This window comes from Heterobasidion irregulare, assembly GCF_000320585.1.
Source record: "Heterobasidion irregulare TC 32-1 unplaced genomic scaffold scaffold_01, whole genome shotgun sequence".
In the NCBI taxonomy this organism is placed as follows: domain Eukaryota; kingdom Fungi; phylum Basidiomycota; class Agaricomycetes; order Russulales; family Bondarzewiaceae; genus Heterobasidion; species Heterobasidion irregulare.
The window spans coordinates 2,392,440-2,418,579 of NW_009258197.1; the positions used below are offsets into that span (position 1 = coordinate 2,392,440).

The following is a 26,140-nucleotide window of genomic DNA, read 5'->3' on the forward strand; positions in this document are numbered from 1 at the left end:
TAGCTTTCGCTAGCTATCCAACCCCGCGTCCTCCTATCCCCCCATCCCACATTACACCCCACATTACACCCCACATTGCTTCTCCTGCGCAGCCCCGCTCGCTTCATGTCCGTTCTCTTTTCTCCACAGCCAAAGACGAACGGCCTGCGTGAAAAATCAAGGTCGCCCAACGGCCTCCCCGTCTTTTCCTCCGCCGTCCAGGAAAAGATGCATCGGCACGCAAAGTCCTCTTCCTGGGTGGCCCCCATGTCCCTCGACATCCCCGGCGTCCGCAACAGGCGGTTGCGCATCTGGGTCCTCAACCCCGCCCGCCTCCACCAGCTCAGCGTGTCCCGCTTCGGCCGCAAGCGCGGCCCCCTCATCCTCGCCCTCGCCTGCGCCTCCTTCATCTTCGCCATGTTCGCGCTCGCGAAGCGCTTCGGCACAGAGGAGAAGCAATGGCCCGCGCCTCTCTTCCGCGAGGACCCCTCGACCCTCGTCTTTGGCAGGGACGACCTCCAGAAGATATGGAAGTGGGAGGTCGAGAGCGGGCACTATCCCAGCAGCCACGACAGTATGTCCCCTTTCTCTTTCCACCTCGCACGCGCGTCTCTCCGCCGTCAGCCCGTCTGCGCTTCCTGAACCGCCCCCCTCGCCCTCAGTTCCCAAGGCCGTCGGCCTCACCGTCCCGCCGCTGAACCCCGCCCTGCCCCCGAAAAAGGTCGCAAAAATCCCCTCGCGGTTCAGACCGCCGACTGCGCAGGTCACGAACACGATTGGCCACGGCCCCAAGCGCGTATATTTGGATATCCAGGCAAGACCCCCCAATGTCGCGTATCCCCCGAGGCCGGTTCCCGGGAGTGCAGCAGACTTGGACATCGTGATGGAGCACTGTGATTTCTCTACAGGAAAGGTGAGCGTTCCACCGCACTCTCAGGGGCTTGACCTCTGCGGCTCAACCCTGCCCTGCAGTATGTTCGTGACTGTCTCGAGGTCCTCCGGTTGGGTGGGGGTCTCGATAATGAGAACAGGTTGAGGCGCGGAAAGTTTGACGAGTGGAAGTACATTTATCTAGAAGACGGTCCGGTCGACAAGTACATCGAGCCAGTCGCGACCGTAAAGGCTGGCTTTGACGGGCTCATCCAGCAGCCCTCCGCTGCGGTAGATCCAAACGTGGGTCTGACGAAGAAGCCCAGAGTAGAATGGGATCCTCCCGTGCAGCTCCCCGCACCCCTGCAGCACCGTCCGTACTCTACGCTGCCCACGACCTGCGACCCGGAGAGCCCTCGTTTGTTCCACATGTTCTGGACGGGGCCGTTCACCGACAAGCCATATATCGCTTTGATGTCGTTCCTGTTCACGCAGAACGTCCGGCTGCATATACACGAGGAAGACCCCGACGCCACGGTCTGTCGCCCGCAGTTCTGGCTGTGGATTAACCCAGGCCCGGCTGCGTCGATGCCCAACCCGAACGCACTCCACGACATGTACGAGCAGCTCAAGACGAACCCGTGGGCGTCACCGTTCTTGCACCCGCGCTTCAAGGGCGTGATCTCGTTCAAGCTCTGGAACACGACCGAGCAGCTCGACGGCATCCCGGAAATCAAGAATGAATGGCGCGTCTTCAAGGACACCTTGTTCAACTCTGGCGGCAACATCATCCCCGTGCCGCAGAAAGAGGGCGCGCAGCAGGAAGAGGCCGTCCTGGCGCCCGTCGACGAGGCCGCTCAGGCCGACGCCTCGCCGACGAAGGCGCCCCAGGCGAAGGGCGGCGATGACGACGACATGCTCAACCGCCTCGGGTCCAAGTCGGCGTCTTCGTACGATCGGCTGTCCGTCATCTTGTCGGATATGGCGCGATTCGTGCTCTGTCACCGCTTCGGCGGCGTCTACCTCGACGCGGACACGATCTTCCTGCGCGACTGGGAGGAACTCTGGGGATGGAAGGGCGCGTTCGCGTACCGCTGGTCGCGTCTAGAGAAATACAACACCGCGGTGCTCCGCCTCAACAAGGGCTCTGCGCTCGGCACGTTCTTGTTCCGCACGGCTCTCAAGAACGGGCTCGATTTTCACCCCATGACGGTCTCGCGATACACGAAGGACGCGTATCTCGAAGGCCTGCTCTTGCGTCTCCCGGATGCTCTGTTTGATTCGGCGTGGTTGAACACCGAGTACTACCAGCGGGATCGTCCACCACAACCCTATATCACCGAGTGAGTGGTCCTTCATGTGGGTAGCGCTGGTTTTAGACTAACCGCGCTCCAGATTTGTGGAACTCTTCGAGACTCCGGCACAGACTAGCGCGGCACCACAAGCTCTTGGATTCGATGGCTTCTACCGGGGCGCGTACTCGTACCACTTCCACAATTTCTGGTACGTCGCGCGCGCGCGCGTTCTCAGCTTTCATGCGTATAATCCTCTGATGCCTTCTCAGGTGGAAGCCGTTTGATCCTGCGCGCAACTTCCCCGACTTGGGCCCACGCTTTATCGAGGGTGAGCGCCTCGCGCGCACGGCGGAGAGCGCTGCGACGGCGTCCAACGCGACGGAGACGGCGAAGGAGGACCAGGTGGCAGACGACAAGCGCGACCTGGACTGGTCGACGGTGCTCAAGCGCACGTTCGAGGCGTACATTCGTGGGGAGCGGCCGAACATGTACGGCGAGTGGCTCGCGTGGTGAGCGCGCGGCGCTGCGGCCGCGGCCTTGGCCTTGTAGCTACCGTCGCGCCGCGCCGCGGCTTGAATATGACATGCATCTTTCTGTCTCTCGTGCGCGCGCGGGATCGGATGGATGCGTGTTGAGTCTGCGGTGCCGCCTTCCCGTGCGCAAGCGCTGCAAGGAACGAACGAACCCACGATGCCCCTCTTGTTCCCTCCCTTCTAACCCCCAACGCTCCCGTACCCCTCCTGCTCCTCCTCACCTTCTCATTTTCACGACCCCGTCGGCGACGTTCGCCCCGCGCCTGCGGTGTACACACCCCCTCGAACCTGGCCATCCTCACGAATCATGCATCTAGACCTCAACGAGTTGTTTATTTCACGCGCCCAGGCACTATACTTTCCTCCATACATACATATGTCAACTAGTTCATCTTCTTTCCCCCCTGTCACCGCCTCCCTTCCAATTTTTTTTCTCTCAGCCCCAGATTATCTGTTCTGATTCTTTATTTATCTAATTTTCTTCCACATCACGCTAGCGGACACGTGGATCAAGCCATTGCTACATTGTACGCCCATGTGCATATGTGCGGGGCAGGGCGGGGTGGCGGGGTGGGGCAGCGGGGTACATTACGACGGCGATTGGTCGCGACGACTTTGGACGTGCGATGTGTTTACGATGGGTGCATGGATCGCGGGCGCTCGTCCGTGCGAGTGATACATAATAAGACGTTTGTCGAATGCTACTTTCTACTATTACGAGTACACGGCCTGCACGCCATATCTGCATCTTTGTTTCGGCTCGCGGCTCGATGCGAGCGCCCGTGCGCGTGAGTCCGTGTAGGAGGCGCGCTCTCAGTGCTTCGACGCGAACTTGGCCTGTGCGGCGTCGACGGTGGACTTGAGGGACGCGATGACGTGCTCGGGCGAGGGCGCGTTGAAGATGGCGGTCCCGGCGACGATGACGTTGCTCCCTGGCGAAATGAAATATATATATATATATACAGGTCAGGGCATGCGGGTCTCCGGATGAAATGGGGACGGGGATGGGGGCGGGAGAACTGACCTGCGTCGGCGCAGACGTCGATCGTCTTGGGGCCGACGCCGCCGTCGACCTCGATGTCCTTCTCGGGGAAGCGCGCGCGGAGCTCGGCGACCTTGGGCACGCAGCGCTCGAGGAATTTCTGGCCGCCGCGACCTGTGCGTGGGAAGACGGGGTGGGGTGGGGTGGTCAGCGGACAGACGGCGCGGAGGGGACGGCGGGGGCGGGGCACGGACCGGGGTAGACGGTCATGACGAGGAGCATGTCGGCGAGCTCGGCGACGTCGTCGGTGATCGCGCTCGAGGGCGTGTCGGGGGAGATGGCGACGCCGGCTTTCATCTTGCGGTCGTGGATCGCGTCGATGAGCGCGATCGGGTCCGCTGCGGGGAGAGGAGGGGGGGTGAGCGCGCGCGGGGCGGGGAGGGGGGGGAGAGGGTACGGACTGGCGGCTTCGATGTGGAAGCAGTAGAGGGAGCCGCCGGCATCGGCGATGTCGTTGACCCACTGGTTCGGGGGCGAGGTCGTGTCAGTTGAGGGGGGATTAGGAAGGCCGGGGGCGGACCTTTTCGGGCTGGGCGACCATCATGTGGCAGTCCATGAATATGCCCGGGACGCCCTTGGAGACGGAGGACAGCACGGGGGCGCCTGCGCGGCGGGGTCAGCGGGAGGGCGCGGGGGAGGGACGGACGGCGTGCGTGCGCACCCATGGTGATGTTCGGCACGAAATGGCTAAGGGCGTTCATCAGCTCCGGCGAGTGCGTGCGGCGGCGAAAGCGAAAGCGAGTGCGCTCACCCGTCCATGACATCTGGGGCGGCGGGCGGGGAGGGTCATCGGGGCTCGCTGGATTGTGGGAGGGCGGGGGCGGGAGCGGGGGGGACGCACCCATGTGGAGCCACTCTGCGCCGCCCTTGATCATGCGCTTGCACTCGGCGGTGAGCTGCCCAAAGTCGGAGGCGAGCACGGAGGGGGAGATGATGGCGCGCGGCATCGTGGGTGAGAGCACAGACGAGTGGCTCCTCCTCCACACTTCCTCCGACTCTTCATCTCTTATCTCACATCACGAAGCTCAGATCGACGCCGGCCCGCGATGGGGAGCTATCCAACAGGTGCCGGCCTTACTGTATATACTCTCCATACTCGCCCTCTGGGTTCTCGGGATCAAAAACCTTGCATATCGATCACCGCGGCCGGCCATACAGCTTACACTTCAAGTGGTTTCGATCTCTACCGGCAATACAATCCGTACCACGTCGGTGCACTGGTCGAGATACTACGTCTGGCTACTGCCAGTCGATCTCATTGAGCAACCTGTGACGATGCTGCCCGCTTTCCTTTGGTTGGATCTCGGGACCCCCGATGAAAATACCGTCTTTGAGGAGGTCTAGTTCCATGACTGACGTGGCCATGTTGATGCCAATGAACATGACCGATCGCATGCACCAGGATTGCTGTGGTCGGGACCACAGGTCGAACGATCTGATTGACACTAGAAGGGCCTCGTCCAAGGCCTGACATCGAGACCGCTAGCTCGACTGAGTCTAGCCCATTGCTGTGACCGCGAATACTCGAAGACTAAACCTCTCGGGTGAATATCACCACGAGATACTGTAGATTCAAACACAGTTTATTCGAGGGAGAAGACAGGGGACATCCAAATCAAGCATCGCTCATGTCCTTGTTGACCTGGACATAACACGTTTGATACCTGCCATCATGAGATGCAAAACAACTCACCTGGGCATTCCAGAAGAGGCTGTTGGGGCCCCATGGGAAAGGCTTGACACGTCGGTTGAGGTAGTCATAGGCGGGAACCTCCGGAAGCTCTCCGCCGTTCTCGTGCCTCGCGTGCGCCAGATGCTTTTCATGTTCTTCTTCAGCATTGCGAACCCATGCGAGGACGGCAAGGGCTGGGAGGCACGCTTAAGCTTATGAGAGATGCAGGGGTGTTATGATGCACGCACCACCGGGGAAGCAGACAAAGAAGCTGGTGCGAACGCGTTCAGTCGCGAGCAGGCACATCTAACGTGCGAGTGTTACGCACCTGATCTTCCTCCACAATTGGGCGGTTTCTGGAGAACAGTGAGTCCACGATGATGAACACGGGTGAGGCTGCAGTAGACAACGCACCACCGGCGTGCGCCTTGACGGCCTTGCGCTTGGCGACCCATTCCGAGGAGGGGGCGTCGACGACGAGAGAGTAGGAGCGAGCCTTCGAGGCGTTGCGAGCGACTGCGCGAGCGTTGCGGGCGAGGAGAGACATTGGATGGGATAGGGTGTATGAGCAGCGCGCACGGGAGAGAACGGTTGCGGCGGAATTGGCGCGGCGCGTGAAAGAGCGGCAATGCCCGGCGAGTCGACAAGTTGGCGTGGAGGTGACGCGTCGAGCAAGCGTACAGAACTTGGCCCTTGCATTCGTCTGCTAAATGGCCCCCCGCCCCCAATCCTCCGCTGCCGGCGTGCTCGCCCTGCTCTCAGAATCGGACCCCCTCCTCAAGCACCACGCTCTCAAGGCCCTCGTCTCCCTCGTCCCCCAGTTCTGGGCTGAAATATCAGAGCACATTGCTCTCGTGTGCGTGTGTCTCCGCGAGTTCACCGCCGTGCATACGCTCATCCGGTTCTCACAGTGAATCGCTCTATGAGAGCGCAGATCTCTCTCTAGATGCGCGCCGTCTGGCCGCGTTGCTCGCCAGCAAAGTCTACTATTACCTGGAGGAATACGACGAAGCTTTGTCCTTCGCCCTCGGAGCGGGAAGCGCGTTTGAACAACACAGCGGCACTCCCGGCTCCGAGGAGTACGTCGAAACTATCGTCTGTGAGTAGTGTTTCTCCGCGCTGCCCCTCGCTCTCGTGTTCATCGTTCTCAGCCAAGGCAATCGACCGCTATGTCCAAGTGCGGTCGGAAGAGCAGTCGGGCGCAGAGAGCAAGATCGATCCGCGACTGCAGGGGATCATAGAGGGCATTTTCCGTCGCTGCATTGAAGAGGGCGAATATAAGCAGGTGAGCTTATTGCTCTTGCATTCCCTGCGCGCCTCTCATCCCTGCCACAGGCAATAGGCATTGCCCTAGAATCGCGACGACTCGACATCATCCAACAAATATACGAGCGAACCCACGACGTTGGGCTGCTTTCGTACGCGATGGAAGCTGTCCTCAATACCACCTTTTCCCTCTCATACCACGACCAAGTCCTCAACTTCCTCTACCCGCTTTTCCCTCCGCCAACCATCGACTCGAAATCACCCCACATATACTCCTTGACGCGTCTCCTCGTGACTTTGAACAATCGGAGTCTGACCGTCTCCCTGCTCACCTCCTTGGTTCCGAAAGAGAATCTTTTGGCCTACCAGCTTGCGTTCGACCTCGCCGAGGGAGGTGCGCAGGATTTCTTGGAAAGCGTACGCAGTGGACTCCCGGAAGGAGACGAGGTGAGCATGCATGACCTGGAACGCAGCGACTCGGCTTCAATTATCCTTGATGTAGGCCACGAAGCCTATCTTTGATACCCTGCGCAAAATTTTGGCGGGTCATGAAGCCGTCAAACTGTACCTTGCATTCCTCAAGCTTAACAACAAGACCGATCTCCTTATCCTCAAGCATACCAAGGTTTTTCCCTTGCTAACCTGTTCATGCCGCATTCAACTTACCGTCCATTCGACCTCAGGACTCGCTTGAACCCCGTTCTTCCGTTTACCACTCCGCCCTCTCATTCCAAAACGCATTTATGCATGCTGGAACGACATCTGATGTTTTCCTCCGGGAGAACCTTGAATGGCTAGGCTACGCATCCAACTGGTCTAAATTCACCGCGACGGCCGCTCTCGGTGTCATCCACAAAGGGAACTTTGAGCATGGCATGGTCATTCTCGGCCCATATCTGCCCAATGAAAATGGTGGAGAGAGCCAGCTTGCAGGGGCAGCGTACTCCGAAGGTGGTGCGCTATATGCACTCGGTTTAATTAATGCGGGCGTGGGCAGTGGCCAGACGGTCGAGGAGTACCTTCGTAACATGCTCAAGGCCGCGCAAGGCGAGGTTGTGCAGCATGGTGCAGCGCTCGGTCTCGGCATTGCCGGCATGGGTGGGCACAACGCAGACGCGTACGAAGATCTGAAATCGACGCTATTCAACGACTCTGCGATCGCTGGTGAGGCTGCAGGCTACGCCATCGGCCTGGTGATGCTTGGAACGGCGGACGAGACGTGCGCGAATGAAATGTTGACCTATGCTAGGGAGACGCAGCACGAGAAAATCATTCGTGGACTGGCGATCGGATTGGCGTTCCTCTTCTATGGACGGCAGGAAGAGGCTGATGGAATGGTCAAGCAATTGTTGGCTGAGAAGGTATGTGAATACTCGTTCGTTGCCCAACCTACAAACTGACGCGCGTCCCAGGATCCTATCCTGCGTTACGGTGGCGTATACACGCTCGCGTTGGCCTATGCCGGAACAGCCAACAACGATGCTGTACGGAAACTTCTTCATATCGCCGTCTCGGACACGTCCGACGACGTCCGCCGTGCTGCCGTCACGTCTCTCGCTTTCTTGCTATTCAAGAACCCGAGCCAAGTTCCACGGATTGTCCAGCTGCTCAGTGAAAGCTACAACCCCCATGTTCGATGTGGTGCTACTCTCGCACTTGGCATCGCCTGTGCAGGCACTGGGCTGCAAGATGCTGTCGAGATTCTGGAGCCCATGACCAGAGATAGCGTGGACTTCGTTCGCCAGGGTGCATTCATCGCTCTCGGCATGGTCCTCGTCCAACAATCTGAAGCATCGTCACCCTCCATGGTCCCAACGCGCGCTCTGTATGCTAAAATTATCGCCGACAAGCATGAGGATCCCATGGCGCGGTTCGGTGCGGTTCTTGGTCAGAGCTTCATCGACGCTGGTGGCCGAAATGTCACGATCAGTCTGCAGAGCCGTGCGGGCACGAAGAACACGAGTGCGATCGTCGGGATGGCGATGTTCTGCCAGTTCTGGTATTGGTATCCCCTTGCGCACTGCGCGTGCTTGGCGTTTGAGCCAACAGGAATCATCGGATTGGATGAAAACCTTCGGGTATGGATAAAATCAGTTCCGTTTCTCTGCTTTGCTCAAGCTTTTTTTTTTTGCGTAGATCCCCAAGATCGATTTCATCTCGAACGCACGACCGAGTTTGTTCGCGTATCCACCGTCGACAAAGCCTCTCAAGAAAGAGGTTGTCGCGAAGGTCGCCACCGCCGTCTTGTCCACAACTGCCAAGGTCAAGGCGCGTGAACGGAAGAAGGCTGGGGAGGCTATGGACACGGTAAGCATGTTTGATGGTATTACCAGTGATGACTGACTCACAGCTTTCCAGGATGAGAAGGTCGAGGTGAAAAAAGACGGGGACGTGGAGATGAAGACTGACGAGCCATCGTCTTCAACCCCTCATGGCGACATTTCTCCCATCAACGCATCGCTCTCCAATCTCGCCGACAGTCAACCAGCGGAACCCAGGCCCTCGTCCTCGAAGCGCAAGGAACCCACATTCGAGAACCTAGGTAATCTATCTCGCGTGACGCCAGCACAATTTGCGCATATCGTCTTCCCCGCCGAAAGCCGGTACCAGCCAGTACGCCCGGTGTCTACAAGACCTGCCTCGAGTGGGAAAGGCAAGGCGTCTGGAAGCAAGACGCCCGTGTCCGTACTCCCAGGGGAGAAGTATGCTGGCGGTGGCGGCATCCTGATGCTCATTGATCAGCGCCCCAAAGAGGCGTCTGAGTTTATTGCCTTCTTCTCTGGGCCTATCGACTCCGCTGAGCGCGATTACGACTCTCTTGAACAATGGTCAGTCGCTTTGGACCCCGATGAGCCTGAAGCCGAGCTACCACGACCGTTCGAGGTGTGTTTTTTCTTTGTAATTATCGATGTGGGCGCTGATTTCCGCATTTATCCCCCTCAGTATCCTTTCGACAACGATACTTAGTAGAGCGATCCTCGATGATGGAAATGAACAATGTCTTTCTTTTTTTACGTTTGCTTATACACTGGTGGTCCGTAGGATAGCTTTTGTTGCTTGTACCCGCTGCCGGTAGTGTCTCGAAGATTGTGCACGATGCGAGTTGATTGAGATGCGATCTGTGACGAGATGTGACATGTGGCGGACTCTTTGTGAGGGCTTTGACGCGTTTTCGTTTTGCTCAAAGGCTTCGTGCTCTTCAATCTCGCCTCTCCTTCTACCACCACAGCTCCATCCTCTCAGTCATGGAACGTACCAACGCGAATCGCAGAGAGCGTAAGGGTCGTCGTGCTGCTGCCTCGATCATCATCCTAACGCGTTGAATGCAGAGTACAAGAATAAGGCCCTTAAACAAGATGATTTGAGACGCCGCAGGGAGGAGCAGCAGGTCGAGATCAGGAGGCAGAAGCGCGAAGAGAACATTGCCAAGAGACGGAACTTCGCGCCCTCCTCAGGTGCCGATTCCGATGAGGAGGCAGCATCCAGTAACTGGGACCCTCCGGTGCGTGGACCAGGCTATCCTCAGGTTCTCGGTTTTTCACGATCGCTCAATGTTTCGCATAGCTTGCAGAGGAGATGGTCAATGGCGTCTTCTCCGATGACCTCGAACGCCAGCTGGACGCCACCACCAAGTTCCGCAAGCTGCTTTCAAAAGAGAAGAACCCTCCTATTGAGAAGGTTATCGACTGCGGCGTCGTGCCTCGCTTTGTGGAGTTTCTTCGCGGTGGCCAGTCCATGCTCCAAGTAAGCGGTAGCTCTTATAAGTCCGCCTTCATCCCTAATGCGAGTCCTGGCAGTTCGAGGCGGCCTGGGCTTTAACTAACATCGCATCTGGAACCCAAGAGCACACCCAAGTCGTGATCAAGGCCAACGCTGTCCCTGAGTTCATCAACCTGCTTTCTTCTCCAGTCTTAGATGTCCGTGAACAGGCCGTGTGGGCGTTGGGCAACATTGCCGGCGACAGCCCTACATGCAGAGATTATGTCCTCCAACAGGGCGCTCTCAGGCCGTTATTGACGCTTTTGAGCGAGAACCACAAGATCAGCATGCTCCGCAACGCCACCTGGACGCTGAGCAACTTCTGCCGAGGCAAAGCACCTCAGCCTGATTGGGAGTTGGTCTGTGCCCTTCATTGCTGAGAACAACTCTTCTACGTGGAAACTGACGTGCACAAATAGATTGCTCCGGCGCTCAATGTCCTCACGAAGTTGATCTACTCCGTCGATGATGAGATTTTGATCGACGCTTGCTGGGCTATCTCGTATCTTTCCGATGGTTCAAACGACAAGATCCAAGCCGTCATCGAGTCCGGTGTCTGCAGGCGTCTCGTCGATCTCCTTATGCACCCGTCTACCTCCGTCCAGACCCCTGCTCTTCGGTCTGTAGGAAACATCGTGACGGGCGACGACTTGCAAACTCAGGTTGTCATCGCGTCCGGCGCTCTCCCTGCCCTGCTCTCCCTCCTCTCCTCACATAAAGATGGCATTAGGAAGGAAGCTTGCTGGACGATCTCCAACGTCACCGCCGGTTCTCCTCCTCAGATCCAAGCCGTAATCGAGGCCAACATCATTCCTCCTCTGATCAACATTCTCCAGAACGCTGACTTCAAAACTCGCAAGGAGGCATGCTGGGCGATTTCCAACGCGACGTCGGGTGGACTTCAGGAGCCATCGCAGATTCGTTACCTCGTCTCGCAGGGTTGCATCAAGCCACTGTGCGATCTGTTGGCGATGATGGACAACAAGATCATTCAGGTGGCGCTCGATGGCCTTGACAACATTCTGAAGGTTGGCGAGTTAGATAAGCAAGCCTCTGGACCCGGCGCAATCAACAAGTACGCTCAGTACGTCGAGGAGGCTGGTGGGATGGTCACCATCCACAACCTCCAGCAACACGATAGCATCGATATCTACAAGAAGGCCTTCAACATCATGGATAAGTACTTCCCTGATGAGGAGGAGATGGATGCCGTCATCGCCCCCGGTTCTGTGGATGCCAGTGGCACATTCTCAGTAGGTTCACGTTCGTTCAGCGCCCATTCACATCTCATCATGCCCTTGCAGTTCAATGCCAGCGAAGGAGCTCCCCCGCCCGGTGGTTTCAGCTTCGGCCAATGATCTATCTCACGTTTCATACCTGTACGTTGTACGCCTCTCGGCCTTCTTCAGCTGTTTTTCTACACCATGACTCTTGGTCGCGCTTCAGTTGTTCTTTTCATACGAGTTCGCTTAACGTGTTTTTTTTTTGTCATTTACTCCCCTGCAACGATTTTTCCATCCTTGTTCTAAGTCTGTACTCCTGGCCCACGCCGTGTTTTTCTTCCTTCAAGTCATCTGTTGCGACCCTCACTCCTGTTGCTTTGTTTCTCAAGTTCTTCCTTTGGTTTGGTACTGCCTCGGTAGGGCCCGATCATATTTTTCATCGCCATCTTGGTGAAACAAAAAAGTAAATGAGGATTAGAAAAAATAGTGTAGCACCCTCTTTTCATTTGTTGCTGGAATCATACGGCAGTGTAGCAGTGCGCGTGCATGAGGGAAATTTCTTCTGAGTGGTGGGAAAGCTGGAAGTGTAACTTGGAGTGAGTTCGGACGCCACCCTCATCTGGCGCAGCACAAACGGTCATGGCGTCTCAAGTTCTCCCACTGGGTACGTTTTTTAGTGCAAGGGGATGTCTAGAGTATGACATGTTCGAGGCTGAACAGCGTGCTCTTCCTCCTTGCAGAACTCATCGACCGATGTATTGGTTCTAGGATATGGGTGATCATGAAGAATGACCGCGAGTTCACCGGGACGCTGCTTGGGTTCGATGACTTCGTCAGTGCGTGTTCCTTTCCTCCTTCGGGATAACTCGTGACACTCATCTGAGCAACTCTGTTGGCAACTGAGTGCAGATATGGTCTTAGAGGACGTGACTGAATTGTACGTGCTAAGTCTCTCGAGCATGGAACGGAAGTACTTACAGCTGGATATCACTGCAGCGAGGTGACGGTCAAGGGCCGCAAAAAGACAAAGCTCGCGCAGACGCTGTTGAATGGGAATAACATCTGCATGGTGCGTTTCGAATATCTAGTATATAAGGGGCGAGCTGATGCATTGAAACAGTTGATTCCTGGTAGCGATGGGCCTGACAGCTCATGACATCGCAAGTACCATATACCTTGTGTGTGCCTCCGAGAGATAGATTCTACCGTATAAATGCTGGCAAGGGAGATGTAGCCTTTTAGACCAACGGGAAGCGGCACGATGTTGTAGGACTCCGCCGTGCCATTGCCCGCCTGCGACATTGTACATTACAAAATCCATCTACCATCAAAAGTATGTGTATCAAAAGAGGCCTAATATGTCGAGCGTCACAGGCCAGTGATCTGATAACTTCAAGTCCTTCAGCTCATGGCGGATTTCACACTTTTTGGCATTACCCAGAATGCGCTCCGAGAGCTATATCACTCCGTCAAACACGAAGCAACGCGAGCAAGGAAATCAGAACACACGATGAACGAGTCGAGTCTCCAAGCACCGAATTTTGTACTCGAATGTCTGGACGCAATGTGTCGTAAGTCACACAGTCTGGCATAGACGCCTGACGCACGTGAATTCTTCAGCATCTGGGTGCAGATGTCTCCATATGTCGACGAATTTTCCTCGTTTCGAATCCTGCTCGCCGGGATTGATAATGCCTTCAAATTCTCTGCGTTCGGTTGCTGACAATCCGCTCATCTTGTCCCAGAAGGCTTGTGCCTTGTTGTCCAAGTCTGCCAAAAGTTCTCAACATACTGATTCTCGTAACATTCAGCAATGATCTACCCACCTTTCTTTGTCGGTATACAGTTGAAATCCCCCGCCCAAATGACGGGTTTGATGGCATTCAAGCCATGAAGGTGCTCGGAAAACGCGGCGTTCCACTTTTGCTTGATATCTATCGACTGCGAAAAGTGGCTTCTACATAGACTGACGTCAAAAGATTAGCTACTCACTTTGAAATTCTCTCCAGAGTTTGGGACATAAGTACCAACAAGGTACAGGTTTTCGAACTCCATTTGAACATAGCCTGACAGAGTAGAATCAGGAACATCCACACTTGGACACTTGCTGAGGTGCTGTCTACTCACGCCCCTGCGTATCTTCAATAGAATCTGGCCATGTAGGCAGACCTACTACGACATTGAAAGGCTTATGTTTCGACAGCACTGCTGTCCCAGCTATAGTCAACCACCATGAGCCAATACTTGATACGCACTGCTAGTGCACAAGGACAAGCGCACCTTGACCCGCTTTGGGGTCTTTGCCCCATGTCTGATACTGCAGGGGACATGCACATAAGAGTTGTTCTGGTACACATCGAATTATGTACCCACCTTGAAGCGCGTTTTCAAAGACATGATATCCGCTTTACCCTGGGCAACTTTGGTTTCTGTAAGAAGGATGTCTGGATCTTCAGCCTCCAAATATTTTCTGAGTGTCTTGAGTATATGTGAGCGTATTCAAGCGTGATGCATCTCAGTAATTCACCTTCCCGTTGACAGACTTGATACCGTTGACATTCCAAGTCGAGAGCCGGACAGTCCCCGCCTCTCTACGATCGAATGCGAATTGCGGCGTGCTGGAAGAGCCTACAGCGGTCGAAGACTTTGGGGTGAAGAAATCATTCTTTGGCTTTTTCTGAGACGAATTGGCGGTCAGATTGGAGCCTGCCTTTCGTTTGAGTGACATGGCGGTCTGCTCAGCGTCACCAATGTTCGGTTTCGAAAGACGCGCCGACTGGTCATTTCAGACGCGTCGCGCCACGTGCTTGGATAAATCCTCCTTCATTCCCACGTCTCTTCTCTTTCGCCCGCTTTCGTCAACATGCCTGTCCGCCTTCGCCTGGCCATGCATGGCCAAAGAAACAACCGCATATTCCACCTTGTCGCGATAGACCTGCGGAAGCGGCGCGACGCAAAGCCTATCGAGACGCTTGGCATCTATGATCAACGTCTGCGCCTTGGTCAGAAACACAAGACAATGGAGTGGAGCGTAGACCGCATCAAGTACTGGCTAGAGAAAGGTGGAGCTCTTCCGAGCAAGTCAGTGGTGAAGCTCCTTGAGAAGGTGAGCATATTCGGTGCGAGCCTCGGGAAACATCCGGCAACTGATGCTGTCATTTGTAGGGTGGTGTCATACCACCGGACTCGAAGTACCACCCAAAGGCTACTGGGCCGCGCACGCTCGACGATGTTCCTTCGCCATCACTATCTACACCATCACCATCGATGCCAGCTCAGCCTGCGGCGTCATCATGATAGGCATACATGCAGTATGCACGGTCGACCGACCGGCCAAGAGTTAGCACGGCACGGGGGAGCACGCAGAAAGGACGAGGAACGGCAGTTAGACGAAGGCGGTCGTCGAATCAGCTCATCATTTCTCAAAGTATTGCTACATATTTCCTTTCGCGCAATTGTTGTTGCTAATTGCATAGACGAAGACCATCAAGCCGCATAGACTCGCCGAATCAGCTACCTCTTTCTAGTGTCGCAACAATGTCATCATGACCGGCGATTCTTGCCAATTCTACAGCCTCGAAGTCATCGGGATCCTAGTTGAGATCACTGTCAGAGACCGATCTTCCTTCTAACCGACCGCGTCTCACCTTGATGTTTGTGTCAACCCCCTTCGCCAACAGTAGTTCTACAATGGGCAGGTTCCCTCTATCGCACGCTAAGTGTAATGGTGTATAACCCTGCGAGCACCATCAGCTATTGAGACGTTGGACGTGTATCTGAGTCGTGAGATAGCTCACAAATTCGTCTTTCGCATTGAGATCAGCATTTGAATTGTGTTCTAAGAACTCAGATAGCGCCTGAGCATCATTTTGAACTGCGAATCCATGCACTGTGCCCTCCTCATTTTTGTCCAGTGCCGGTGGCGCAATGATGCTCACAGAAACACCCATCCCAGAGCCGCTGCCTCCGGGCCTACCGCTCTCTGACGTCCGGCTCTCCTGTTCCGCGCTAGGTGCGCCTTCACTTTCTCCAGACTCAGTTTTCTTCCATCCTAGACTGCTTGCGATATCCAAATATCTTTTCTCCGCATCGTCTAAGCGTCCGTCATAGTCCCGGCTCGCTTGTACCCATGCATCCCATTTAGCCCGTCCGGTCATGTCAAAAAATGACGGGCGAGATGTATTGGGCGAAGGTGAGACTGTAATCAATTTGAAAAGGCCGTAGAGCTGTGGGGTGTCGTCAGGTGTACAGACAATAATTATAGGAAAGGAGAGGTTCAAGACCTCCAATTTCACGGTGTTCGACACCTGCGACAATGCCGGTGCATTGGACAGGTAGGATGCAGCGGTTTGGAATGCGGGCGATGGAGTATACGAGAACATGAAAGAGAGAATGTATCTATGTCTATGATGATCGAGCACAAACACTTGATTGAGATTTCAAGATCTCCAAGTCTCGATACAAACTGGCTGGTATAGACTCTATTATGTAATCAAAGATGCAAGGACTATATAAGGCCGGCAGCTTTCATGGCCTGAAAGAACGCGTGTCAGGAGGTCGTTGGAAAAAGGTGGACGAAGGACATTTGCTTACTTTAAGCATCTCCGAGCCGATTTTCGCCGGGCTGTCCGTGACGATGACACCGGCTGCCTCGAGAGCAGTAACCTTGTCCGATGCGGCACCTGAAAATGCCGTTACAGATAGCTTCGAGACAGAACTCAGAATCACCCACCCTTTCCACCGGCAATGATGGCACCAGCGTGACCCATACGGCGACCAGGGGGCGCGGTGCGTCCAGCGATGAAGCCAACAACGGGTTTTGGTTTGGAGCGGCTGAGGTTGTACCTCTGGAGGTACTCGGCAGCTTCCTCTTCCATGCTACCACCAATCTCGCCGATGATAACGATACCTGAAAGGAGAAGGGTTGATTATCGACGATCGACGATCGAGATCATACAAGATGCAGACCTTCAGTGTTGTCATCTTCGAGGAAAACCTTGATCACATCGACATGCTGGGTTCCAGGGAAAGGATCACCACCGATACCGACGCAAAGAGACTGGCCAAGGCCGACATCGGTAGTCTGCGCGACAGCTTCATACGTCAAGGTCCCTGAGCGAGAGACGATACCTGCCGAAACAGTTGATAAGTCCTAGTTCATGTCTCCATCTCTGTCCACGAACCAACATACCGATCTTCCCGGGTTTATGAATGTGGCCGGGCTGGATGCCCATCTTACAACCCAATGGGTTGATGATACCAGGGCAGTTGGGCCCTACAAGTCGGGACTTAGACTGGCTCTTCAAAGCATTTATAACCTAGGCAATGGGTCGTCAGGATCATGAGTGCCGGCCAAGACGACGGTACATACGCGGATCTCATCAGCCTGGGGGATACCCTCTGTAATACAGACAATGAGACCTATCTCGTTCTCAATGGCCTCGATGATGGCATCAGCAGCAGAGGGTGGAGGGACATAGAGGACAGAGGCATCGGGTTTAGTCTCACGAACAGCCTGAAGAGTATTACTTAGGTTATAACGACACTCGTGTAATGTTTGGAGGCAACAGCCAACACACCTCCCTCACAGAACCGAAAACGGGGAGGCCTAGGTGGGTCTGGCCGGCTTTCTTAGGCGAAACACCCCCGACCATGTTCGTGCCGTACGCCAACGCTTCCTTTACATGGAAAGTACCCTGGCAAGCGCCCTGTAAGTCCTAATGAAGCGAAAAGCTTTCTAATAACTCACGGTCTTCCCAGTAAATCCCTGGCAAAGTACTCTGGTGTCCTTGTTAATGAGTAGGTTCCGGATGGTGTCTTCATAGCTCCTTCTCGCAGGAGACGAAGAGAACGCCCGGCGTCCAGCTGAGACGTGCAAGTCAAGTACAGCAAGATGCGATTGAATCGCAACAACATACCGCTGGCAGCCAGTGAGTGACTTACACGAGACAACATTGAGAGGGAGAGAGGAGAGAGGGAGGGCTGAGGAGTAGAAGGACCAGCCATACCCGAGAGTTGCCGACTTTTCACGAAATATTATATAATATCAGGCACTAAGCTATTCAAGAATTCGAGCGATATGACCGTACGAATACTTAGCACAGTAAGTAGAACTACACAGTTGGTGGTATAGCATCGACAGAAAGGATACAATATTTATTCTCCTCCTCTTCTCTTAACTCAATGGCCCCATTCGCCTTCTATCCCGGGCTTTGCGGGACGTTCGATGAAGTCCCAAAATCGCGTACTTCACCTTGTCATATTGATGAGCGTTGATGGTGCTATGGACACAATTCAAATCAGACGGTGCAGGAAACATCAAGGAAATATCCACGAACTCTTTGAGGTCTGTCATGAAGCGTGCCTTGGCTTCGTCGGGCGCACTGCTCGGTGGCAGACGTTGCAGGACGGGTGGCACCCATGAAAGCACCTCTGTCGACCAAAGCCCCGATAATGAACGGAAGATGGTTATGGTCGCAGAGGTTGACTCTTCCGGGAAGTCTCCAACAGTGCCAGTCAAAAGGAGGCCGACGAGCTCAAAGCCTTCTTTGTCGATGACTTGGCGAATGGCAGCTGCATAAACAGGGAATTTGGGAGGTGGCGGGGTTGGAGCAGTTGGTGAGAGGCAATCATGAGTAAGGATAACGCGTATGAGGTCTAGCGAGGCAAAAATAATATCGGTTTGCACGAGCGTAAGTGCCGCCAACGCGACTCGGAAGGCAATTGGGAATGCAGAAGATTCAAAGAAGAGATCAGGTGCGAAATCAGCCATCTGTAGCAGCATTTGTAGGTAGTCCTCGAGAACTGCCGTAGGCCAGGCGTCAACGGGAGGCTCGGCGATGTGAGCGGATAATGCTTACCGTCAGGAATTGCAGATGGCCCTTTTTCTTGCAAGAGGGATACTAGCTTGTGCGTCGATCGTTCATACACATCTTTGAACCCGTTTCGTAGCACAGGGTCTTCTTGGTGTCCAAAACGGCCCATTATTTTACCCGCTATCCATAAGTAACATGGCAAACCTGTGGCCTCGAAGGCGGAAGACATCCTTGCTAGCATCGTGGAAGCGACGGGTAAAGCAGAAGAGCCGAACAAAGTGAGGCCGTGCCGGAGCACCCGAGTGACATGTTCGGCGCTCTCATAGTCTGAACCATATTTCGAGATAAATGCATCCAGTACGGCCCATGCTTCCTCGCAGGTGTTCAAGCAAGCAGCGGGAAGCTCTTCGCCAAACCCACCAACAACATGTATCATGACCTCCAAGTTAGCCAGGCCATCTAAAGAACATTCAGATATTGTTTGCCAAGTGAAAGAGCTGACGTACCGCCAACTTGCTTGAGATCCTGCTTCGTGGCAATCGCAGGTCTGATGGTGATCGCATGGACCGCTCCTAGAATATCTAGCGCGAAGGTACGAAGAGATTGGGCTGCTTGTTCCATAGGCATTGCGGAGATGACATATGCAATCGCTTCATAAACCATAACTTTGTCCTCTTGCCCGAGCTTTACGCCCATGGTAGCAAGGAAGTTGTGCAATTGGGGCAGGAATGATATCAGATGCTATGACTGGGAGTCAGCTTTGAGGTAGACTGAAAAGCAGAACTCGTACTTGTTTACAGTCCTGGCACAGGTATTTCAGTGCCTGGCCGGCAGCGCCACAAACTTCAGAATCAGAGTCTTCAAACCCTGCAGAGATGTACTGCAAAGAGCCCGGAATATAGTCAGGATGGACGTTGATCCACTCTGTGTATCTCGAGATGATGAGAAGCGCAGCATAGCGAACTCGAGGATGTTGGGGAAGCGTAGGGATAAGATCCATGATTTTTGGCACAGCTACATCATCTGTGACTTCGATTTCCGCACCCATAGACCGCATCGCGAACAACGGTGCCTCAATCTCTTGCCACGTAGCGACTGCGCCATGGCTTGAGGCAGCAGCGATCATATCCAGTGCGGCCAATAGGCATTGCTCGGTCCCGAGAACGTAGCAGCAGTCCTTGAGGGTGTCGCCCATGACATGCCTGAAGGATCGGAAGCTGTCAACATCTTGGGCCGTCGTGACAGAAGAATCAGCGGGGAAATGTAGGTGACGGATAATCACCGCCATCAATGATTTGTAGGCGCTCTGGAACAGAGGTGGAACCGACGATTTTTTACCGATGCTCTGTGCAAGCCGCATCCAAAATGTGAATGTGATAGGGACAATGTCTAGATCCGGGTAAGCAGAGCACTCTCCGATAGCCTCGACGATAGGGAAAAAGGTCTCTGTGTGTTGTAGAAGCAGTAGCCGATAGACTTCTCCAGCCTCCGTGAAGATGCGAGCATATCCTCGTGTCTTCTCTGGATCATCTTTCGCAGCAAAGAGATTTGCTCTCAAAGCAATGACTCGAGGCACGATGCGCTCGATGACTGGCATATTTTCGTCAATCTCTTGAGTCTCGTGGATGATGTCGCAAACGACGTCGACAGCCGAATCGAACAGTTCTTCCGATGCTAAAGCTTCGAAGCAAAAGTCGAACAGGGGGGTATCTGCAACGGCTGCCGCAGTGATCTCCCCAGCAATGAGCCAGCTTTTAAGGCAAGTGAACACTTGATTCTGAACAGCAAGAGTGACGCCTTGAAGGGACAAGATAAGGTGATGGCATGACAATTTGGGACGAGGCCACCCACCAGATGCTTGAATATACATCGACAGCAACTCGAGCACTTGCTGAGCGTTCGTAGTCAACAGAACTGCTGACCTTTCCCTGTATTCTTGATCCTAAGAAGCGAAATAAGTGGCCACCGACACGCTACGCTTGGAACACTCACCGTCACTGGAATTTTGGTATTCGTGCAGAGTTCCTCGGGAAGCACAGTCAAGAACTGCAGCAAGAGAGGTACGGTCAAAGGATTCCGGCCGAAAGACTCGATCAGACTGGGGATTGCATTGGTCCAGGAAGGAAGCTGGAGAGCAAGCCCCGAGAGAGCCAGACACAACTGTACGATGATCGTGCGCGGGCCGTTCTGGTAATGTTCCAACGCAGCAATAAGCGTATCGCGCAGAGGCGGGAGATTTTCGAGGTCTATTTGGTTGAGATCGTACGTGACCTGAGTCAGATTCATGGTTCGATCAGCGGCTGCCACATGCACGCAGGGGATAAATAGGAGAAGTCAAAGACCTTGGATCTGAATGTTTGTGCGGCGAACAGCTTTGCGGGAGCTGGTGCATCCGGAGAGCGCAAGAGGATGTTACAAGTGGACCATGCCTCAGGCTAAGGTGAACGATATGTCGGGACGGTCAGAGGCGCAGTCGATGGGCCATTATGGGAGAGAGTATTTACAGAGTGCTGAAAGTCCTGGAGCCACGCATTTGCCTTGTCGAGGGACGGTTTGTCGGGTGCACGAGAGAAGACATCGAGGGCAGCCAAGAGGGCCTGTATATCAGCCATGGGAGAGTGGCAGCGGGGTATGTACAGGCTGAGGCTCGCGGAAAGAAACAGGGCGTGGCCAAAATAAGATGGGGTGGCGCAAAGCCGAGGTATCATATTTGTCATCAAGAGCAATCCGTCGATTCAACGACCCGTAAGAAACGCAAACTAAAGCAAAACAGAGGTAGTCATACTGAAGCGAACGGCGAACAACGCCGGGATATCCATGGCAAACGAGCGTGGGGAGTGTTCTGATGTCACTATGAAAGGAAAACGGGCGGGGCGAGGAGGCCCCTCGTACAAAAGTAGAAAGTGTACGATACCAAGGGCAGCTGGGAGGAACAAGAAGGGTTACTTGGCCATGTAACGCAAGCAAAACAGTTAAGGATAAGCTTTTAAAAGTAAAAGTCCCGGCGAACATTACGTGCGAAGGAATCCCCTCTTGGTGTTCTTCTAAAAAGTATCGCATCAGCATCTGAGAATACCAATCGCAAGACCACGAGTGACGCACGGGTTTGTCTGGAGTCAAAGGCCTGCCGCTCTCGACCTTCATTTTCTTGGTCTCGAGGTCTTTCTTTTGCTTCTCCAAAGCCTCCTTCATCTCCCGATGTCTGGCGTACAGCTCTTCCTCGGACTGCTTGAGCTTTGCCTCTTTTTCTTGCACCTTTTGCGAGAAGACCATCTTCATCTCGGCCTCCATCTTCGCAAGCTTCGCCTCGTGCAAGACCCGCTCTTCCTGCATACGCAGGGCAGGGCTACATATCATGTGAAGTATGTGAGAAAAGAAGGTCTCAAAAGCACGCGGCCACGTACTTGACTTCCTTGAAGACGCTCGAATCTTGGGCGACACCCATGCTGAGGAGTTTCTCCGTTCGCCAGTTCTCGTACAGAACACCGTTGGTGTACTCCCTCAGCTCTTCCATATATGTCCGGACTAACATCTGGCGAAGCTTGACAAAGTCACAGTGCTCTTCATTGTCAACCTCGATGACACCCCAAGGGTAAGATCGTCCACGGACGTCGCGTCCATCGGGCGTCTTCACGCTCTGATCGGAGCCAACAACGGCGAATGGAATCTTTCCAGCAATCTCTTCCGCCTCTGCGACAGTCTCTTCATCCTCGTTCTCGTAGGTCGGAGCTTGGAAGATATGGATGTTGTGGTATGCAATATCGGCCAAAATCTACATGAATGTGTCGATGAGCTGACGGCACTTGTGTACTGTGATCGTGATTATTACCCGAGCCTTGAATTCGGCAATCTCATCGTCCGTGAGGGTATCGGCCTTCGCGATCACGGGAATGAGATTGACCTTGGTATGAAGCCGGCGCATGAACTCGATGTCCAAGGGCTTCAGGCTGAATAGATATTAGGAAATGCCTGAGCCCTATAAAGTTGCGAGCTTACGAGTGACCCGTCGGCTGGATGAAGTATAGGCACGCATGAACACGATTGTCAACAATCTTCAATCGGTTGACGCGGTTCTCCTGCTCCAAGTAAGAGTCGAACCGGGCCTCGATGTTCTCCACTATTGGCTTCCAGCTATGAAAGTGATTAACACTCGTCTGGACACTCTGTGGCCCTCTCTACGAACCTGTCATCGTTGTTGACAAAGTCTCCAAACCCTGGAGTGTCGACAACAGTAAGGCGAAGTCGGACCCCATTCTCTTCAATGTCTGAGAAAACGATCGTTCAGAGTGGAACGATGAACTTTGAGGCTAGACTATTACCGGCGCTAATGCTTTCAATGGCGACGGTTTGCGGACGTTCCGCATTGGGAGGAAGGGGTACCTTGGGGGCATATAGAGTCGTTTCAAATAGCGTGTTGACGAGCGTAGACTTCCCCAACCCAGATTCGCCTGGAGAGCGGCCGAGTTAGGTGCCCACGTCGTCGAATGAGTATCAGTCACGATTACACGTACCAACAACCATGGCCGTGAACTGGAAGCCCTTCCTCACACTCTTCCTGTGAACCTGGTTAGGGAGATTAGCAAAGCCGACATAGCCCATGAGTTTCTTGCGGATAATGGGGTTGAGGCCGCCGTTGCTGTTGGGAGAAAGCGAGGGAGTCGAACCATTGGCAGCGCCGTTTGGTGAAGGGGAGAGGTCGCCGTTGCGAGAAGAGATGTAAGAGTCGGTCATCTGTGGTCGACGAGAGGAAGAGTGCCTAAGCAAAAGAAGAAGAAAGGGAAAGGAGAGGAATTACTTTCACGTTGACCTGGACGGGGGGAAGGAAGGGCTCTGGGAGAGAACCTGGGCGTCGGACTTTCAAGTCCACCTGCGATTCGGTGGCGTCTCGCACTAGCAACATTGAAGGCCTTGGCTGGAGGAGCCACGGCTGCCATACCTCCCAGGTTCGTCAATGATCCCTCCAAAATCCGTCGATGCTTACCCAGGGCATGGTTTTATCTTTCAGAGCTTTCGTGATCTTCATATGTTTCAGCGTGTCGCACCCGTTGGCTCCGCCCTTTTAATACCTCTGGTGTTCCTGCCATGCTTTCAGCGTGCGGACAAGTGTTTGCCCATCTAAACCACATATGGCTGCCTTCTTGCTCTTATGCATACACGACAAGAGCCCTACGATGAGTCATCTTGATCAAGGCTTCTATATCCCTGCAATTATTTTGATTACCCCCAGCAGCAATAAAAGTACTTTTGCCCAATCTTGTGCCTCTCTAATACCGGCGGATTTAAGCGTCCTGGACCAGCAGTTCAGCTCTCGTATGCGTCCGGATTGATGTACGCCTCGAAAAGCGCGTCCAGATCGACCTCGTCTAACATAGGATCCCATGGCGGTTGGCTCAGCCATGGCGCGTCATCTTCAGATATCGAGGACGTCGGCGACCACGTTAATGGCGGCGTCGACGCTCCGCTCGAACTCCTCGTCCAATCCTCGATCTGCAATGTCCAAACCTTCCGCGCTTCTCTTTTCGCAGCTGCCTCGTATGCATCGATCGCGGCCAGTTGAAGCAATGTTGGACAGTTTTGCACCTCTACTGGCAAGGTGCTGAAGTCCACTAGATTGTCCTCATACATCCCCCCTGCCTTCTGGATCTCCCGCAAGCCTACAGTTGCCCATCTATGCAACCCCGGTATCTCCCCGTATATTGTCCTTCCAACACTACACGACTCTGTGCCTTGCGCGCTGCCCTCCACGAACGCGCCTGCACCCACATAACTATTACGGCCTCTGTTTCTGAATGATGGGGGTTTCGGAGATTGGGGAGAAGAGGGCGAAGCAGTGCCTGCACGTGGTTTACGAACCCTGTATGCCGCCAGACATGCAATGGTAGCATCAGCAGACGCATGCATATTTGAGAGGATGGCGGGGTAGTGAAGTGTGAAGTGATCACGGATGAGGGTTCAAGGAAAGTTGGCTCGATCATAGACAAAGCTCCTCACCTTATATCTAGCCGCGCCGCCACCGTTCCGCCAAGCGTGCCCCGTGGACAATGTGTACTATCCAAGCGGTGGAATGTGGCTGCTGATTGTTCATGCCACCGTGGCACATAGGACAAAGTACTTCCCATTCGATGTGGCACTGGTGGCCGCGACCGCATAGGCGATGTGGCGGGGTCGGTGGTGGTCGCCTCAATGACGCTTAAGCGGCGCCACAAAGTTAAATGAAGTGGCCTTGTCTTGCTGTCAAGGTTTCGATCAAGTGGCAAATCACGGATGGGCGGCCCACAACTGGAGAACTCATCGGGAGCTTCGGACGGAGATGTGAGTGTGTGTACAAACGCATGATCATCCAAAAGACATAGATATATGTCAGATTGCTTCCATGGTATACATTAGTATACATTGGAATATGGACTCGCAAACAGCAATCAAACAATCAATTCCCAATGACCTCCAACTTGAAGACTGTACATGAGGTGATTCAGCTCACCATAGCAATGCAATTTCGACACATAACACTTACTGTCGTGTCTGGCATAATGCCCCACAACGTCCAGATCGAACTTCCCTCGTGCGATGTCATCGAGATCCAATTCAGCCGTAAGGACACCCTCGCCGTTCAGCAGCGGACCCGCAAGAACCTTGCCGAGAGGATTGATAATCACGCTACCACCTGCGATCATGACGTTCTCAGCATTGCGCGCGCTGGGGTCGGCGACGGCGTGATCTTCTGGGAAGTCCTTCTCCTGAGAGAACTGGCACGCCGATAGGACAAAACAACGTCCTTCTATGGCAATGTGCGTCATGGTCGATTGCCATACTGGCCGTGCATCAACGGTGGGCGCGCAGTATAATTGAGTGCCCTGAGAATAGTAGTGTGTTCTCACTGTAACAAACGAATTTTGTCAATGGGATGTGTTGGGTCGTGACAATTGACAGACATAAAGGCATATAATTTTCCCTTCGATGAGGTAATTCTATGAGCCGTCGACATCAAAGTATCGGAAGACTCACCAACAAATGGCCGCGGATATTTTCGTGTTGACATGTACATCAGATTGTCCAACCGAAGGGAACTGTTTGGTATGAACAGCAATTGTATCCGGCCCTCCTTGTCCCCAGATCAGTCGCTCACTGGCTGTCGGCATCAACTTCCGGTGTTTACCGACGAATCCGTCGATTGGATCGACGAAGATCGCAGTGCAGTAGAGTGTCCCACCATCGCGTTCGATGATGCCGATGACAAGGAAAACGTCCGTTTCTCGACTTATCGTTTCGATTCGCGAGAGGGCAGGGGAGGGGAGCTCGATGGCGGCATTATAATACCTCAGAAACTCGTCGCGCCCTTGCACCGAACGTTCGCCCACAACGGCACCAAAAGTCATCATTTTAGGGTAACCCCCAATACTGTTCATACTTGTCAAAGATAACAGTTAAACCAAGATTAGAACAACTTACAATGCCTCGGGGAACACCGCGAGTTTGCTCCCATCCCTGTCTTTTGCAAGCCGCGTTAGCCGCTCTAGTTTATCCAAAGTATTGGACAGTGAGTACGCTGCAGTGCATGTTTGAACAACAGACGCCCGTATGGTGTTAGACATGGAAAAGTTGAATCCAATGGGTTTTGTACAAGGAGAACTGCTATGACTGTGCATTCTCATTTATCGCATGGCTTTACAATTGAGTCACGTCATT

General features: G+C 54.0%; 14 protein-coding genes across 14 annotated transcripts; 6 read left to right on the top strand and 8 right to left on the bottom strand.

Annotated features, from left to right (window-relative positions):
- Positions 1-2: 2 nt before the first annotated feature.
- On the top strand, positions 3-2,669 carry HETIRDRAFT_378293 (uncharacterized protein). The gene is made up of 5 exons (XM_009542989.1): positions 3-553; positions 642-892; positions 952-2,192; positions 2,245-2,352; positions 2,414-2,669. The coding sequence occupies exons 1-5, from the start codon at positions 106-108 to the stop codon at positions 2,655-2,657; spliced, it is 2,292 nt and encodes a 763-aa protein (XP_009541284.1). The 5' UTR covers positions 3-105; the 3' UTR covers positions 2,658-2,669.
- Positions 2,670-2,677: 8 nt separating this feature from the next.
- Positions 2,678-3,123, top strand: HETIRDRAFT_145454 (uncharacterized protein). The gene has a single exon (XM_009542990.1). It carries the CDS (start codon positions 2,728-2,730, stop codon positions 2,992-2,994), a length of 267 nt encoding a protein of 88 aa, XP_009541285.1. The 5' UTR covers positions 2,678-2,727; the 3' UTR covers positions 2,995-3,123.
- Positions 3,124-3,324: 201 nt separating this feature from the next.
- HETIRDRAFT_469359 (uncharacterized protein) lies at positions 3,325-4,666 on the bottom strand (the record flags this gene model as incomplete). The annotated part of the gene is made up of 8 exons (XM_009542991.1): positions 3,325-3,609; positions 3,702-3,833; positions 3,914-4,057; positions 4,121-4,181; positions 4,240-4,322; positions 4,381-4,406; positions 4,471-4,483; positions 4,561-4,666. 8 exons carry the CDS (start codon positions 4,664-4,666, stop codon positions 3,491-3,493), a joined length of 684 nt encoding a protein of 227 aa, XP_009541286.1. The 3' UTR covers positions 3,325-3,490.
- A 622-nt stretch (positions 4,667-5,288) lies between these two features.
- Positions 5,289-5,940, bottom strand: HETIRDRAFT_145456 (uncharacterized protein; the record flags this gene model as incomplete). Its single annotated transcript, XM_009542992.1, has 5 exons — positions 5,289-5,361; positions 5,413-5,585; positions 5,640-5,662; positions 5,720-5,747; positions 5,806-5,940. Coding segments are annotated over 5 exons (386 nt in total), but the record flags the coding sequence as incomplete, so codon positions are not given.
- A 161-nt stretch (positions 5,941-6,101) lies between these two features.
- Positions 6,102-9,624, top strand: HETIRDRAFT_447910 (uncharacterized protein; the record flags this gene model as incomplete). The annotated part of the gene is made up of 10 exons (XM_009542993.1): positions 6,102-6,247; positions 6,303-6,490; positions 6,543-6,676; positions 6,727-7,104; positions 7,160-7,282; positions 7,341-8,018; positions 8,070-8,735; positions 8,794-8,964; positions 9,016-9,540; positions 9,601-9,624. The coding sequence occupies 10 exons, from the start codon at positions 6,102-6,104 to the stop codon at positions 9,622-9,624; spliced, it is 3,033 nt and encodes a 1,010-aa protein (XP_009541288.1).
- Positions 9,625-9,848: 224 nt separating this feature from the next.
- On the top strand, positions 9,849-12,159 carry HETIRDRAFT_378302 (uncharacterized protein). Its single transcript, XM_009542994.1, has 6 exons — positions 9,849-9,933; positions 9,987-10,159; positions 10,222-10,401; positions 10,455-10,775; positions 10,836-11,669; positions 11,721-12,159. Exons 1-6 carry the CDS (start codon positions 9,903-9,905, stop codon positions 11,772-11,774), a joined length of 1,593 nt encoding a protein of 530 aa, XP_009541289.1. The 5' UTR covers positions 9,849-9,902; the 3' UTR covers positions 11,775-12,159.
- Positions 12,160-12,278: 119 nt separating this feature from the next.
- HETIRDRAFT_307658 (uncharacterized protein) lies at positions 12,279-12,795 on the top strand (the record flags this gene model as incomplete). The annotated part of the gene is made up of 5 exons (XM_009542995.1): positions 12,279-12,303; positions 12,380-12,475; positions 12,549-12,576; positions 12,636-12,708; positions 12,760-12,795. 5 exons carry the CDS (start codon positions 12,279-12,281, stop codon positions 12,793-12,795), a joined length of 258 nt encoding a protein of 85 aa, XP_009541290.1.
- A 186-nt stretch (positions 12,796-12,981) lies between these two features.
- Positions 12,982-14,367, bottom strand: HETIRDRAFT_308415 (uncharacterized protein; the record flags this gene model as incomplete). Its single annotated transcript, XM_009542996.1, has 8 exons — positions 12,982-13,095; positions 13,149-13,185; positions 13,220-13,409; positions 13,466-13,580; positions 13,632-13,705; positions 13,767-13,896; positions 14,013-14,117; positions 14,167-14,367. The coding sequence occupies 8 exons, from the start codon at positions 14,365-14,367 to the stop codon at positions 12,982-12,984; spliced, it is 966 nt and encodes a 321-aa protein (XP_009541291.1).
- A 135-nt stretch (positions 14,368-14,502) lies between these two features.
- Positions 14,503-14,858, top strand: HETIRDRAFT_243945 (uncharacterized protein; the record flags this gene model as incomplete). Its single annotated transcript, XM_009542997.1, has 2 exons — positions 14,503-14,745; positions 14,805-14,858. Coding segments are annotated over 2 exons (297 nt in total), but the record flags the coding sequence as incomplete, so codon positions are not given.
- Positions 14,859-15,148: 290 nt separating this feature from the next.
- Positions 15,149-16,021, bottom strand: HETIRDRAFT_305962 (uncharacterized protein; the record flags this gene model as incomplete). Its single annotated transcript, XM_009542998.1, has 4 exons — positions 15,149-15,232; positions 15,287-15,376; positions 15,437-15,865; positions 15,923-16,021. The coding sequence occupies 4 exons, from the start codon at positions 16,019-16,021 to the stop codon at positions 15,149-15,151; spliced, it is 702 nt and encodes a 233-aa protein (XP_009541293.1).
- HETIRDRAFT_59461 (uncharacterized protein) lies at positions 16,012-17,623 on the bottom strand. The gene is made up of 9 exons (XM_009542114.1): positions 17,558-17,623; positions 17,389-17,504; positions 17,219-17,335; positions 17,011-17,154; positions 16,831-16,957; positions 16,608-16,769; positions 16,372-16,548; positions 16,233-16,321; positions 16,012-16,173 (listed from the first exon to the last, which is right to left on the bottom strand). Exons 1-9 carry the CDS (start codon positions 17,592-17,594, stop codon positions 16,147-16,149), a joined length of 996 nt encoding a protein of 331 aa, XP_009540409.1. The 5' UTR covers positions 17,595-17,623; the 3' UTR covers positions 16,012-16,146.
- Positions 17,624-17,720: 97 nt separating this feature from the next.
- HETIRDRAFT_431738 (uncharacterized protein) lies at positions 17,721-21,066 on the bottom strand (the record flags this gene model as incomplete). The annotated part of the gene is made up of 9 exons (XM_009542999.1): positions 17,721-17,920; positions 17,978-18,443; positions 18,500-18,913; positions 18,961-19,195; positions 19,245-20,251; positions 20,306-20,396; positions 20,447-20,725; positions 20,797-20,889; positions 20,959-21,066. 9 exons carry the CDS (start codon positions 21,064-21,066, stop codon positions 17,815-17,817), a joined length of 2,799 nt encoding a protein of 932 aa, XP_009541294.1. The 3' UTR covers positions 17,721-17,814.
- HETIRDRAFT_407056 (uncharacterized protein) lies at positions 21,033-23,271 on the bottom strand. Its single transcript, XM_009543000.1, has 8 exons — positions 22,966-23,271; positions 22,774-22,902; positions 22,638-22,719; positions 22,451-22,585; positions 22,284-22,401; positions 21,859-22,226; positions 21,557-21,800; positions 21,033-21,498 (listed from the first exon to the last, which is right to left on the bottom strand). The coding sequence occupies exons 1-8, from the start codon at positions 23,183-23,185 to the stop codon at positions 21,466-21,468; spliced, it is 1,329 nt and encodes a 442-aa protein (XP_009541295.1). The 5' UTR covers positions 23,186-23,271; the 3' UTR covers positions 21,033-21,465.
- Positions 23,272-24,794: 1,523 nt separating this feature from the next.
- HETIRDRAFT_59470 (uncharacterized protein) lies at positions 24,795-26,049 on the bottom strand (the record flags this gene model as incomplete). Its single annotated transcript, XM_009542115.1, has 5 exons — positions 24,795-24,910; positions 24,969-25,331; positions 25,387-25,406; positions 25,460-25,852; positions 25,904-26,049. 5 exons carry the CDS (start codon positions 26,044-26,046, stop codon positions 24,882-24,884), a joined length of 948 nt encoding a protein of 315 aa, XP_009540410.1. The 3' UTR covers positions 24,795-24,881.
- Positions 26,050-26,140: the final 91 nt, after the last annotated feature.